This window comes from Stegostoma tigrinum, chromosome 16, assembly GCF_030684315.1.
Source record: "Stegostoma tigrinum isolate sSteTig4 chromosome 16, sSteTig4.hap1, whole genome shotgun sequence".
NCBI lineage: Eukaryota > Metazoa > Chordata > Chondrichthyes > Orectolobiformes > Stegostomatidae > Stegostoma > Stegostoma tigrinum.
The window spans coordinates 63437825-63451912 of NC_081369.1; the positions used below are offsets into that span (position 1 = coordinate 63437825).

At 44.8% G+C, this 14088-nt stretch overlaps 1 protein-coding gene across 3 annotated transcripts in view; it reads right to left on the minus strand.

The window, feature by feature from the left end:
- The window catches only part of tk2 (thymidine kinase 2), a 32986-nt gene extending 19237 nt beyond the window's left edge, over nt 1–13749 (minus strand). Inside the window, exons 1-2 of one of the 3 annotated variants that reach the window (XM_059651781.1) lie at nt 13632–13749; nt 9556–9599 (exon numbers count right to left, since the gene is read on the minus strand). In XM_059651781.1, coding sequence (XP_059507764.1) covers nt 9556–9599; nt 13632–13665 — 78 coding nt within the window. In that variant the 5' untranslated portion in view covers nt 13666–13749. Of the gene's footprint in view, nt 1–9555; nt 9600–12940; nt 13001–13029; nt 13260–13631 lie in introns of those variants that run through there. The other 2 variants (XM_048547230.2, XM_048547231.2) reach the window with 2 other exon arrangements.
- Nucleotides 13750–14088: the final 339 nt, after the last annotated feature.

A 14088-nucleotide genomic window follows, 5' to 3' on the forward strand; every position in this document is an offset into this window, starting at 1 on the left:
TCCCTCTGTTCCTCCACGCTGCCAAGAATCCTGCCATTAACCCTGCATTCGGCATTCAAATTCAACCTTCCAAAATGCATCACTTCACGCTTTTCTGGGTTGAATTCCATCTGCCACTTCTTTCCCAGCTCTGCATCCTGTCAATGTCTTGTTGCAACCTACCACAGCTCTCCAAACTATCCACAACTCCACCAACCTTCGTGTCATCGGCAAACTTACTAACCCACCCTTCCACTTCCTCATCCAAGTCATTTATAAAGATCACAAAGAGCAGAGGTTACAGAACAGATCTCTGTGGAACACCACTGGTCACTGAGCTCCAGGCTGAATACTTTCCATCTACTACCACCCCCTGTCTTCTACTGGACATCCAGTTTTGTATCCAGACAGCCAAATTTCCCCGAGTTCCATGTCTCCTTACTGTCTGAATGAGCCTACCATGTGGAACCTTATCAAAAGCCTTGCTAAAATCCATATACACCACATCCACTGCTCTGCCTTCATCGATGTGTTTTGTCACATCCTCAAATAATTCAATAAAGTTTGTGAGGCCTGACCTGCCCCTTATAAAGCCATACTGTGTATTTCTAATCAAACTGTACTTTTCCAAACAATCAAAAACCCTATTTCTCAGAATCCTCTCCAATAATTTGCCCACTACAGAAGTAAGACTGAGCAGTCTGTAATTCTCAGGATTATCTCTATTCCCTTTCTTGAACAAGGGAATGACATTTGCCACCCTCCAATCATCTGGTACTACTCCAGTGGACAGTGAGAATGCAAAGATCATCACCAAAGCGGCAGCAGTCTCTTCCTCTGATTCCCATAGTAACCTTGAGTATATCCCATCTGGCCCAGGGGACTTATCTGTCCTCACCTTCTTCGAAATTTCTAGCACATCCTCCTTCCTAACATCAACATGTTCATGCACATCTGCCTGTTTCATGCTGTCCTCACAAATATCAAGGTCCCTCTCACAGGTAAATACTGAAGCTCAGTATTCATTAAGGACCTCCCGTACCTCCTCTGACTCCACACACAAGCTCCCTCCACTGTCCCTGATTGCCCCTGCCCTCACTCTGGCCATCCTGTTGTTCCTCACGTAAGCATAGAACACCTTAGGGTTTTCCTTGATCCGACCTGCCACGGTCTTTTCATTTCCCCTTTCTAGCTCTCCTAAGTCCATTCTTCAGTTCCTTCCTGGCTACTTTGTACAGCTGCAGAGCCCCGTCTGATCCTTGCTTCCTCAACCTTAAGTAAGCTTCCTTCTTCCTCTTGACTAGATGTTCCACATGTCTTGTCATCCAAGGTTCCTTCACCTTACCATCCTTTCCTTGCCTCAGTGGGACAAACCTGTCAGTATCTGTAGCAACTGCTCCCTAAACAACCTCCACGTTTCTGCCATGCATTTCCTTGAGAACATCTGATGCCAATTGGTGCTCCATAGTTCCTGCCTAATAGCATTGTAATTCCCCCTCCCCCCCCATTGAATACTTTCCCATACCGTCTGCTCTTATCCCTCTCCCTGACTATAGTAAAGGTCAGGGAGTTGTGATCACTATCACCGAAATACTCTTCCACTGAGAGATCTGACACCTGACCTGGTTCGTTGCCAAGCACCAAATCCAATATGGCCTCCCCTCTAGTCGGCCTGTCTATATATTAAGTCAAAGATCCTTCCTGGACACACCTGATAAAACCTCCTCCATCCAAACTATTTGCACTTAGGAGGTTCATGTCTATATTAGAGAAGTTGAAATCGCCCATGACAATAGCCCTATTACTTCTGCACCTTTCCACAATCTGCTTCCCAATGTGTTCCTCAGAAATGAAGCAACCAATTTGAATACAGTGAACTTGCATAATCAGCAGCAATGTGAGACATGAAGAGATAGCTAATTTTATCCATTGACATCCTATAAAATAGGAGGAGTAAATGGGAATGACTGTGGTCTATTAGGATTGCACAACATCTGCTTTGGCAATACTAATTCAGTTCTGTACATGGATTAACGATTTGTGTCTTTTATCTTCGAACAATAGCAGGTTGGGAGGAGATCTGATAACAATATGTTCAGGAGGTATCTGGACACAGCGATTAGGGAAATTCTGTTCCCATTAGTGAAAGATTCAAAAACCAGATGGCACAGTTTGAAGGCAATTGGCAAAAGAAGCGAAGGCAACAGGATGTAAAACAAAAGCACTCCCATGCAGACAGCGGTTACATCCCGAAATGTGATGTCTGAGCATGTGGCGGAAGTAATTGCACTTTGTAATAAGGTAATTGGATCATCATTTGCAAAGGAAAGAAAATGCAGGGAGGTGGGGAGAAGATAGGGAGCGGCACTGGTAAATTCTACAGAGGTCACGGCAGACAGGCATGCCAAAGGCTTTATTTCCATGCTAAAAACATTCTGTGCTCAGGGGGATGAAAGATTTACACAATAAGTATTAATTTGGGATGGCAGTAGATAGTTTTAGGTCAGTTCTGTGAAGGAAACTATTTTAAGCAGATTAGAAAGTCATTTGGAACAGTGACCAAGCACAAAGGAAAGCATGTGACTGTATCCAAATGCTTGCAGGACTCCTGCAATGTTAGTTTTTGGAGTGTTTACACTGCTGAGTTTACAATGGATTATCATGCATCTGAATTGTAATGAAACTTTGCATGTAGCTCACAAAATTACAATCACAGGTCCCTTAGTTATTCTAGAAACAGGGGCTAAAATATTAAAATAACATTATTGGTCAGGATTACATGACAATATGATAAAATTTTGCAAATATGAAAAGCAGTAGGGCAACACCAAACATCACTTAAACCTGTGTCTTTCATTCCAATGCCTGCTTTCAAAGAACTGTTCAGCAGGTCTTAATAGTTTATATATGGCCTCTTAGAATTATGCATGTTTCAACAAAATTTCCTAAGGCAGTGCCCTAGGCAAAAGTTACAGACAAAATGGTAGTGGGAATGATATTTCATCTTCTCAAAATACGGTTCACCCAAATAAATAAAAAATATTAAAGCTGATCTGATTTTATGTCACAAATCGGCAAAGAAATAATGAATAATTTGGGAGTAAAACAATTTACATCTTCAGCTTACCACCACAATCCAGAATATTGGAAAGATGGAGTCAACTTTTAAATATCATGACTAGAGTTTATTTATAAGAGCATAAGAAATAGGAACTGGAGTAGGCCTTTCAGCCCTTCAAGCCTGCTCTGCCATTCAATAGGAAGATGGCTGATCAGATATTCCTCGCGTCCACTTTCCTGCCTTTTCCCAGTTGACCCTTATTATCAGGAACATCATTAGTAATTGAGATAATGGGATTCCCAAGTTACCTAATGAGTCCACAGTATTCAGTCCTTTCGAACTCCTACACGGGCCCCTATCAGGGGAGGAAATGTCCCAAATTGGTTAAATGGAAACTTATAAACCAAACCCTGGAGTCTACACTTTCAATTTATTATTTGAGTTTCGGAAAGAAACTAACCAAATTTTAAGGGTTAACCAAAAAAGCATTTGAACAGTAACTATAATAACTACATAAAAACCAGGAGAAGGTCATCTGGCCCATCCAGCCTGCTCTTCCATTCAATAAGATCGTAGCTGAGCTTCTCACGGACTCAGCTCCACTTACCTGCCCACTCACCACAACCCATAATTCCTTCACTGTTCAAACACCTTTCTATTTTTGCCTTCAAAACGTTCAACAAGGTCGATCCAACTGCTTCACTGGGTGGAGAATTCCACAGATTCACAGCCCTTTGAGTGAAGATATTTCTACTTACCTCAGTCCTAAATCTATTCCCCCTTAAGTTGAGGCTATGTCCCCAGTTCTGGTTTCACCCACCACTGGAAACAACCTCCCTGCTTCTATCTTATATATTCCCTTCATCATTTCACATACTTCTTTAAGATTTGTCTTCTAAATTCCAATGAACATAACCCCAGTCTACCCCAATCTCTTCTCATAAGCCAACCCTTTCAACAATGAAAACTGGAGCAAATAAAACAGGTAATATGCAAAATTTTGTTGCTGAGGGCACAGCGTTGGCATTGTTTTCTTATTTTGTGCTGATATTGTTACCTGTCTCAAAGCTCACCAGGCTGCATCACAGCAAAAGAACCTCAATGATACGGTTTATGCAGAAAGTACTCCAGACAGGAAGAGAAATCTCAGGAAAGCAGCCAACATAATCAAAGAACCCCCTCCCACCCTGGTTATACTCTCTTTCACCCTCTTCCATCAGACAGAAGACACAGAAATTTGAAAACATGTACCAACAGATTCAAGAACAGCTTCTTCCGTGCTGTTATCAGACTTATGAATGGACCTCTCGTATATTACAGCTGATCTTTCTCTGCACCTTCTCCATAGCTATAACACTACATTCTGAATTCTGTTCTAATATCCTGATTTAAGGTATGATTTGTCCGAATAGCACGCAAAACAATACTTTTCACTGTTCCTCAGTACATGTGACAAAAAAAATCAAATCAACCAAAATCAAGTGAATGAGTGTGTTGTGTTAATATGTGAAGGAGATATTATAGCAGGGAGGATAATCAGGAGAAAAGTCTATTTGCAGTAGTGACAAGAAGGAGGTAAGTAAAAACCAGAACAATGAAAAAGGAAATCAGAAATTGAAAATTCAAAAAATTGATCCTCCCATAATCAGACTGAATAATTTGGAGGTGCTCAAACAGTCAGAAAACTAATCAAAGTGACTCACAAAGCTATTATAGACTCATGAATCAATGAAAAGGCCATTAAAAAAATCTTTGAAGCACGTCAGGTTAATGTTTGTGTTATCCATAAAATAACATCCTTAGTGACCCAATCCAGAGAAGTTAGCTCAAGTGTGGGAAGAGATTAAATTAACTATGGATATTGATATTGCTGAACATTCACAGTAACTACAGCTCACCTATTGTGATGGTGTTGAATTTGGATGGGCCACAGAGATTTTGTACTTATATTCACAAAGCCAACATGTTAACAAATGCAAATTCATATCAGATTCCATGACTAGACGAGTGTATTGAAAGAATCAGACATGCACATGTGCACAACAGGTCGAATTGATTTGTTAAAGTGATATTGGCCTGTTACAATTACTGATAAATCAAAGAAATATCAGCTTTTGTAACAAAAGATATGAGCCTTACCAATGTAAAGTCATGCAATTTGGAATGAAAAATGACCAGCAAATTTCCGCAATTAACCAAATTTATCAGGAGATGATGTAACAGCATTGTTTACTTTGATAACTTGGCTGTGTTCAGCCAAACCTGGCAAAAACAGCTACACCATTTGAACGCACTATTTGACTGACTATGAAGAACCGAGTTGATCACAAATCTGACGAAAAGTGAATTTGTCAAAGCAAAGCAATTTATTTTGGCCACCCTCTAAGATAAGGTCACTGAGTGCACAGAGGAGTGGAATTAAGGGCTATGGTGAATTGCCCCTGCCCAAGACAAAATGTGAATGTCATGAGTGGATTTTATCAGGGAGTCCATTCTGGATTTTAGTGCTGAACTGGTTCCTCTGACAAATTTGTCAAAGGAATTGAATGGACAAAAGAAGGGCAATGAGGCTTTGACAACTTCAAAGCTATGCTAACAACTGCACTGGGTTTAGTCACACTGAATAATGGGAAGCCATTCAAACTGGCTATTGATGCTGGAGACATCGGTAAGCATGCTGTTTTACTAGACAGGCAGTTCTGCTAGTAGGTGTGTTTCATTAACGCAAATTGGCTGTAACATAATTGATGATTAGTGGGCACTGTTTAGATAACGCAAACTTTCTGCTGTACAGATACAGCAATTTCCCCATGGTTTTGTACGGCGATTTTCTGTAGCACGAGGTCACACAAGAACACAACTATCACATTATAGGAGAACTACCTGTGAGTAAAATATATAATAAAATATAAGGCATCAAACAGCCAGTTATATTTTTCACAAATACTAAATGTTTGCCACCAGAAATATTGAATGATAGAGAAGAGGCACTGAGGCTCTACATTAATTTGCACACAGACCAAAGTTAAAAGGTTGTGATGTATACAAATCACAATCTGCTAAGCGTTTTTGTAGTGATTTTGCAGCAAGAATTTAAGCCTGTTTCATTGGGGGTTAATGTTACAATCATACAATATGGAATCATTCTTGTAACTGGCAAGGACAACATTACAACAGCTGCTTTGTCAACAACAACTGAAACCGAATGAAACCAAACCAGGGATCAAACTGGATTTGCAGAGAAAATACGGCTGTTATAGAAATCAGTGTTTTTGTGTAACTGTATTGCTGTTTACACAACATAAAAATAATAATAAAAAAAACAAGAGAAACTGAAAATGGATTTTAATGATGTGTTTCCTTTTCTCTTTGGAGGAGTTCTGATGCAAAGAGTAGAATATATATTATCTTGTGAGATTTCAATTTCAAAATAGAGGCAGATGGATGTAGGTCAGTTCTGTGAAGGTATTAAAAGTAAAAGGTCAGAAAGTTGTTTAGAACAGTGACCTGAGTGTATCAAATCCAAAAAAATATGTGACTTCATTCAAGTGCCTGGCAATACCCCTTAAGTGTTAGTGGATGGAATGTTTATACTGTTGAGTTCACAACACACCATAATGCCAATACATTTAGATTTCAGTTCAGTTCAGAAGTGAGAAAAGATTCTTCCAGCAGAAGAATCAAGCTTTTAGTTCAGGAAACTAGTTACCACAGACAAAGCGTTTGAGTTTGTGGAGCTTCTAAGCCAGAAGAGCATGTTGTTAGAAATGAAAGGCTTTAGCCATCAGAACTGTGTAGGCTTCATGCCAACAGCCTTTGAAAGGAATTATGAAACTGTTGAGTATCTGTAAAATGTTAGTGTCAGGAAACAGATTGAAACTTTGTTTTACTGTACCATCGAGAAAAGAACAAAGAATATTACAGCTCAGGAACAGGCCCTTCGGCCCTCCAAGCCTGCACCGATCCAGATCCTCTATCTAAACCTGTCACCTATTTTCCATGAATCTGTATCCCTCTGCTCCCTGCCCATTCATGTATCTGTCCAGATACATCTTAAATGACACTATCGTGCCCACCTCTACCACCACTGCTGGCAACGCACACCCACCACCCTTGGTATAAATGCTTTGAATCAATCAGTTAAACGGATAATTGTTTCTCTTGTGTAATGGCACGCAGAATAAAAATGACTTCTGGTAATTCTTTCCTGAACCCTTTCCAATTTAATAATACCCCTCCTTCTAACAGGGTAATTAGAACCGTACACAGTACTCCAAAAGCGGCATCACCAATGTCCTACACAACTTCAACATTATGTCCCAACTTCTACGCTTGATGGTCTGAGCAATGAGGTTGTTGACTTGCTCGCCTAGCTGACTTGTTCTCGTTCAGATGTTTTGTCACCATGCTATCATCAGTGAGGACTCTGATGAAGCAACATTGTTCTGCTCTGCTTGGTATTTATATGGTCTATTACAGTGAGTCGTGTCATTTCTGGTTTTGTTCTGTATAGGTTTGTACAGGGAGTCCATTTGTATATGTTTGTTAATTGCCTTATGAGTTAAGAACCATGCCTCTAGGAAGTCCCGTGCATGTCAATGGTTGGCTCAGGCTACTATGGTTACCTTATCCCAGTTAAACTGATGGCCTTCATTGCCTGAGCGTACTGATATTAAGGAGAGTTTGTCGCGCCGTTTTGCTGCTAGCTGTTGTTCATGTATTCTGACGGCTAGTTTCCTTCCTGTCTGTCCGATGTAATGTTTGTGGCCGCTGTTGCATGGCATTTTGTAAACCATGTTGGTTCTGCATTCTGTGGGGATGGCGTCTTTAAACCTTGTGAGTGTTTGTTGGCGCATGGCTGTGAGCTTGTGTGCCACTGTGATTCCTGGAGGTCTTGGGAGTCTTGTTGGCAGTTCTGATGCGTTCTTGATGTAGGATAGTGTGGCCAGTGTGTTAGGGTGTACTGTGTCTTCCTGTTGTCTGTTTAGTATGCACCTGTGGATGAAGTTACGGGGATATCCATTCATAGTGAAAATTTTATATAGGTGCTCTTCCTCTTTCCTGCGTAGTTCTGGCGTTGTTGCAGTTTTTGGTGGCCCAATTAAATAGTGTCCTAACACAGCTTTGTTTGTGGGCATTGGGCTGGTTGCTGTGGGGGTTGAGGATTTGGTCAGCGAGGGTTGCTTTCCTGTTTACTGAGGTTTAGAACTCTCCATGGGTTATACGTTCAACTCTAACATCCAGAAATTCCCAGAGGCATGGTTCTCAATCCATAAGGCAATCAACACACATATGGAATTGGACCCCATATACAAGCCCACACAGAACAAAACTGGAAATGACACTACTCACCATAACAGACCTAAATTTCAAGCGGAGTAAAATAACATCGTTTCATGATGACGTTACCTCGCATGGTGAATCTGAGCAAGAACGAGCCAGCTCAGTGAGCAAGTCAACAACCACACCCACAACCCAACTGTAAATCTTTGCTAAAACTTTAAAGGTCAGCGCAATTTTAATCCCAACACAAACACACTCACAACACAAAATAGAAGGACCTCTAAAGATTATATTTTTAAACAGGACAGAAGAAACACCCTTATTAGGCTCTCCCATGTCCCAGCCTCCTACCCCACATACCAGGTCTTATCACCATATAGCCTGCCTCTACACACCCCCTGTTGTTAGTCACTAACAGTCCCCACAAGCAACTATTCACCCTCCCAGCCTGATCGATAGCAACTCCTTTGGCTATCCAACCGTCTCTCACTCTCTCTTTGAGCTCTATCCTATCGTTTACTCCCTAACCCACCACCCACCTCCCTATCTGCTGTATATAAATTGACGTTTTCCCAGCCACCATCAGTTCTGAGGAAGGGTCACCGGACTCAAAATGTTAACTCTGTTTTCTCCTTCACAGATGCTGCCAGGCCTGCTGAGCTTTTCCAGCAACTTCTGTTTTAGCTCCTGATTTACACCATTTACAGCTCTTTCAGTTTTTACTTGAGTACAACTTAGAACAGCTGTCTGCAGAGAGGCGAGAGAAACTGAGCCAAGGTGACACTCAATCCTCGCTCAGCTTAGCTTTCAGATTAACTTCGTTGGGGATTTTAGTTTTCCTTAATTTTTTGCTGTTGCTCAATCTTGTTTTTCTGGGACTCTGACATTACATCACAGTGTCTTACAGTATTCAGTCCTATAGCTTGAGAAAAATACATTGCTTGCATCAACGTGACCATTTTGGGATTTTTAAACGATGTAAAACTCATTGGGATCAGCTAAAGGGAAATTTTCATAGGCAGCTCTTATGATCTCTATCGACTGAAATGCACCCTCATCCACCCCAAATCAGGAAAATTGTGACAGAGCCCATTTTGCTTTTTTTTCTGCTGGTCTGAAATAGATTTCTGAAATAGATTACACTTTGCAATGTAACGTCTGAGCAGTAAGTCAGCATCTACGCAATACACATATATCCATCACTAGGGGGCAGCCAATTCTGTGATACATACCACAAACTTCCCAACATCTTTGGATTTGTTGCTGTACAGTCGAGCTAGAAAAACGAAGAAGGCCATTATGAAAAGAATGCAAAAACAAAACAATGAGGTTGAAGTGACAGACCAATGTTATCATCATTGAACTGTTAACCCTGAGACCCAATCTATGTTCGGGTAACCCCACCATAGCAGATGAGGGAATTTGAATTCAATAAAAAAGAAACCTGGAATTAAGAGTCATGAATTTTTGTCGGAGGATGATGCATTGGATCCGGAGGTTGGTGGGGTGCTGCGTGAGGATGAGGGGAATTCTGTTTTGCTTGAATTTGCGGGGTGGGGTTGTGAGGGATGAGTTGTGGGAAATGCGGGAGACACGGTCGAGGGTGTTCTCGACCACTTTGGGGGGGAAGTTGCAGTTCTTGAAAAACAAGGACATCTGAGATGTACGGGAGTAGAATGCCTTATCCTGGGAGCAGATGTGGCAGAGGCAAAGGAATTGGGAATAGGGGATGGCATTTTTGCAGTAAAGTGGGTGGGAGGTGGTGTATTCCAGGTAGCTGTGGGAATCAGTGGGCTTGAAATGGATACCAGTTTCTAGGTGACTGCCAGAGATGGAGACAGAGAGGTCCAGGAAGGTGAGATAGGTATTAGAGATGGTCCAGGTGAATTTAAAGTTGGGGTGGAAGGTGTTGAAGTGGATGAACTGTTCAAGCTCCTCATGGGAGCACAAGGCAGCACCGAAACACCCAACGCAACAGAGGAAGAGAGATAATGGGAACTGCAGATGCTGGAGAATCTGAGACAACAAAGACAGAAGCTGGATAAACACAGCAGGCCAAGCAACATCTTAGGAGCACAAAAGCTGACGTTTCAGACCTAGACCCTTCATCAGAGAACTCTCACCCTCTCCAACCTCTCCCCCACAGAACGTGCAGACCTCCAATCCTTCCGCTCCAATCCCAACCTCAACATAAAACCCCTGGACAAGGGAAGCACAACTGTAGTGTGGCACACTGATCTCTACATCGCTGAGGCCAGGCGCTAACTCTCCGAAACCTCCTCCTACCGCCCCCTTGGTCATGACCCCATCCCCGACGACTAAACCATCATCCCCCATGACCATCCACAACCTCATCACCTCAGGTGACCTTCCACCTGCAGTCTCCACCCTCATTGTTCCCCAACCCCACACTATCCATTTCTATCTCCTTCCCAAAATCCACAAACCTGCCTGTCCTGTCCAGCCGATTGTCTCGGCCTGCTCCTGCCCCACCAAACTCACCTCCACCTATCTTGACTCCATTTTCTCCCCCTTGGTCCAGCAACTCCCCCACTATGGCTGTGACACCACATACACCCTCCACCTCCTCCAGAATTTCCAATTCCCCCGGTTCCCAACACCTCATCTTTACCATGGACATCCAGTCCCTATGCACCTGCATTCCCCATACAGATGGCCTAAAGGCCCTCCGCTTCTTCCTGTCCCGCAGACCCAACCAGTCCCCCTCCAGTGACACCCTCATCTGCCTAGCTGAACTCATCCTCACCCTCAACAACTTCTCTTTCAATTCCTCCCACTTCCTACAGTCAAAGGGGGTGGCCATGGGCACCAGCATGGGCCCAAGCTATGCCTGCCTCTTTGTAGGTTACGTGGAACAATCCCTCTTCCGTACCTACACAGGCCCCAAACCCCACTTCTTCCTCCGTTATACTGATGACTGTATCGGCGCCGCCTCGTGCTCCCACGAGGAGCTCGAAAAGTTCATCCACTTCATCAACACCTTCCACCCCAACTTCAAGTTCACTTGGACTATCTCTAACACCTTCCTCACCTTCCTGGAGCTCTCCGTCTCCATTTCAGGCAACCAGCTAGAAAACGATATCCATTTCAAGCCCACCGACTCCCACAGCTACCATCGAATACACCTCCTCCCACCCACCCTCCTGCAAAAATTCCATCCCCTATTCCCAATTCCTTTGCCTCTGCTCCCAGGATGAGGCATTCCACTCCCGTACATCTCAGATGTTCTCGTTTTTCAAGGGCCGCAACCTCCCCCCGCACTGGTCGAGAACGCCCTCGACTATGTCTCCTGCATTTCCTGCAACACATCCCTCACACCCCGCAATCGCAATAACGGCCCTAAGAGGATCCCCCTCATTCTCACAAACCACCCCACCAACCTCCGGATACAATGCATCATCCTCCGACACTTCCGCCATTTACAATCCGACCCCACCACCCAAGACATTTTTCCATCCCCACCCCTGTCTGCCTCCCGGAGAGACCACTCTCTCCGTGACTCTCTTGTTCGCTCCACACTGCCCTCCAACCCCACCACACCCGGCACCTTCCCCTGCAACCGCAGGAAGTACTACACTTGCCCCCACACCTCCTCCCTCACCCCTATCCCAGGCCCCAAGAAGGCTTTCCAAATCAAGCAGATGTTCACCTGCACATCTGCCAATGTAGTATACTGTATCCATTCTACCCGTTGTGGCTTCCTCTACATTGGGGAAGCCAAGCGGAGGCTTGGGGACTGCTTTGCAGAACACCTCCGCTGGGCTTGCACTAAACAACTGCACCTCCCAGTTGCAAACCATTTCCACTCCCCCTCCCATTCCTCAGACGACATGTCCATCCTGGGCCTCCTGCAGTGCCACAATGATGCCACCCGAAGGTTGCAGGAACAGCAACTCATATTCCGCTTGGGAACCCTGCAGCCCAATGATATCAATGTGGATTTCACCAGCTTCAAAATCTCCCTTTCCCCACCGCATCCTAAAACCAGCCTGGCTCGTCCCTGCCTCCGTAACCTGTTCTTCCTCTCAACTATCCCCTCCTCCCACCTCAAGCCCCAACCCTATCTCCTACCTACGAACCTCATCCCGCCCGCTTGACCTGCTCGTCCTCCCTGGACTGACCTTTCTCCTCCCTAACTCTCCACCTACACTCCCCTTTACTGGCTCCATCCCCGCCTCTTTGACCAGTCTGTCTCCTCTCCACCTATCTTCTCCTCTATCCATCTTCGATCCACCTTCCCCTCTCTCCCTATTTATTTCAGAACCCCCTTCCCCTCCCCCATTTCTGAAGAAGGGTCTCGGCCTGAAACGTCAGCTTCCCTGTTCCTCTGATGCTGCTTGGCCCGCTGTGTTCATCCAGCTCTACACCTTGTTAGTACACATACAGCAATACGGCCCAGCATTGGGCACAAAACGGGACAGCCAGGTGCCCAGCGTCGGGTAATGGGATGGTAGAGGGTATCACGCTATTTTAAACAGGAAATAAAAAAGTTATGAATTAATCGACAGTGCGATTTCACCCTAAAAAACTCCAAAATGTGGGCACCGAAATGAGGCGTCTGAAATTATTTCCAGCGGGGGATTACCGAGTGCTTACATCATCTTCACGGCAGGGCATTGTAAATGTAGCTGATGGGGAATCCCCTGGGCGTTACAATGTAGCGGCTTCCTGCGCCTGGTTCCTACCTGCGGATCCCCGCCTGCTCTGGCTCCTGGGCGGCAGCCGCTGAAAGTGACTACAGCAGCGGGCAGAGAAACGGAGAAAGCCCCGTACAACCAGCCGCATAGCAGCAGCGACACACACACACACGCACAGCATCAGTTCCCAACGGAAGAACCTGATCCGGCACCTCTGACTCGGAAACAGTTTAAAAACCATCCGGCCTTTAACGCATTGCGAAGGCTCGCTGAGAGTCTGCTCAAACTCATTCGCAACAAGACAACCAGCGGCGTAACCATACCGTGGTTCAGTGCTTAGCACTGCTGCCTTACAGTAATAAGGACCCAGCTTCAGTCCCCCTCTTGGGACGTGCAGCTGCTAGTGTTAGACTGGGGTGAACAAGGTCAGATCCCAGCCTGTAGTCCAACAGGTTTGTTTGAAAACATAAGCTTTCAGAACCTTTTTTTCAGACGCCTCAAGCCAGCCTTGTTCGCTCCACACTGCCCTCCAACCCCATCACACCCGGCACCTTCTGCAACCACAGGAAATGCTACACTTGCCCCCACACCTCCTCCCTCACCCCTATCCCAGGCCCCAAGATGAGCTTCCATATCAAGCAGAGGTTCACCTGCACATCTGCCAATGTGATACACTGTATCCATTGTAACCGGTGTGGCTTCCTCTACATTGGGGAAACCAAGCGGAGGCTTGGGGACCGCTTTGCAGAACACCTCTGCTCGGTTCGCAACAAACAACTGCACCTCCCAGTCGCGAACCATTTCCACTCCCCCTCCCATTCCTCAGAGGATATGTCCATCATGGGCCTCCTGCAGTGCCACAATGATGCCACCCGAAGGTTGCAGGAACAGCAACTCATATTCCGCTTGGGAACCCTGCAGCCCAATGGTATCAATGTGGACTTCACAAGTTTCAAAATCTCCCCTTCCCCCACCGCATCCCAAAACCAGCCCAGTTCTTCCTCTCCCCCCCACTGCATCACAAAACCAGCCCAGCTCGTCCCCTCCTCCCACTGCATCCCAAAACCAGTCCAGCCTGTCTCTGCTTCCTTAACCTGTTCTTCCTCT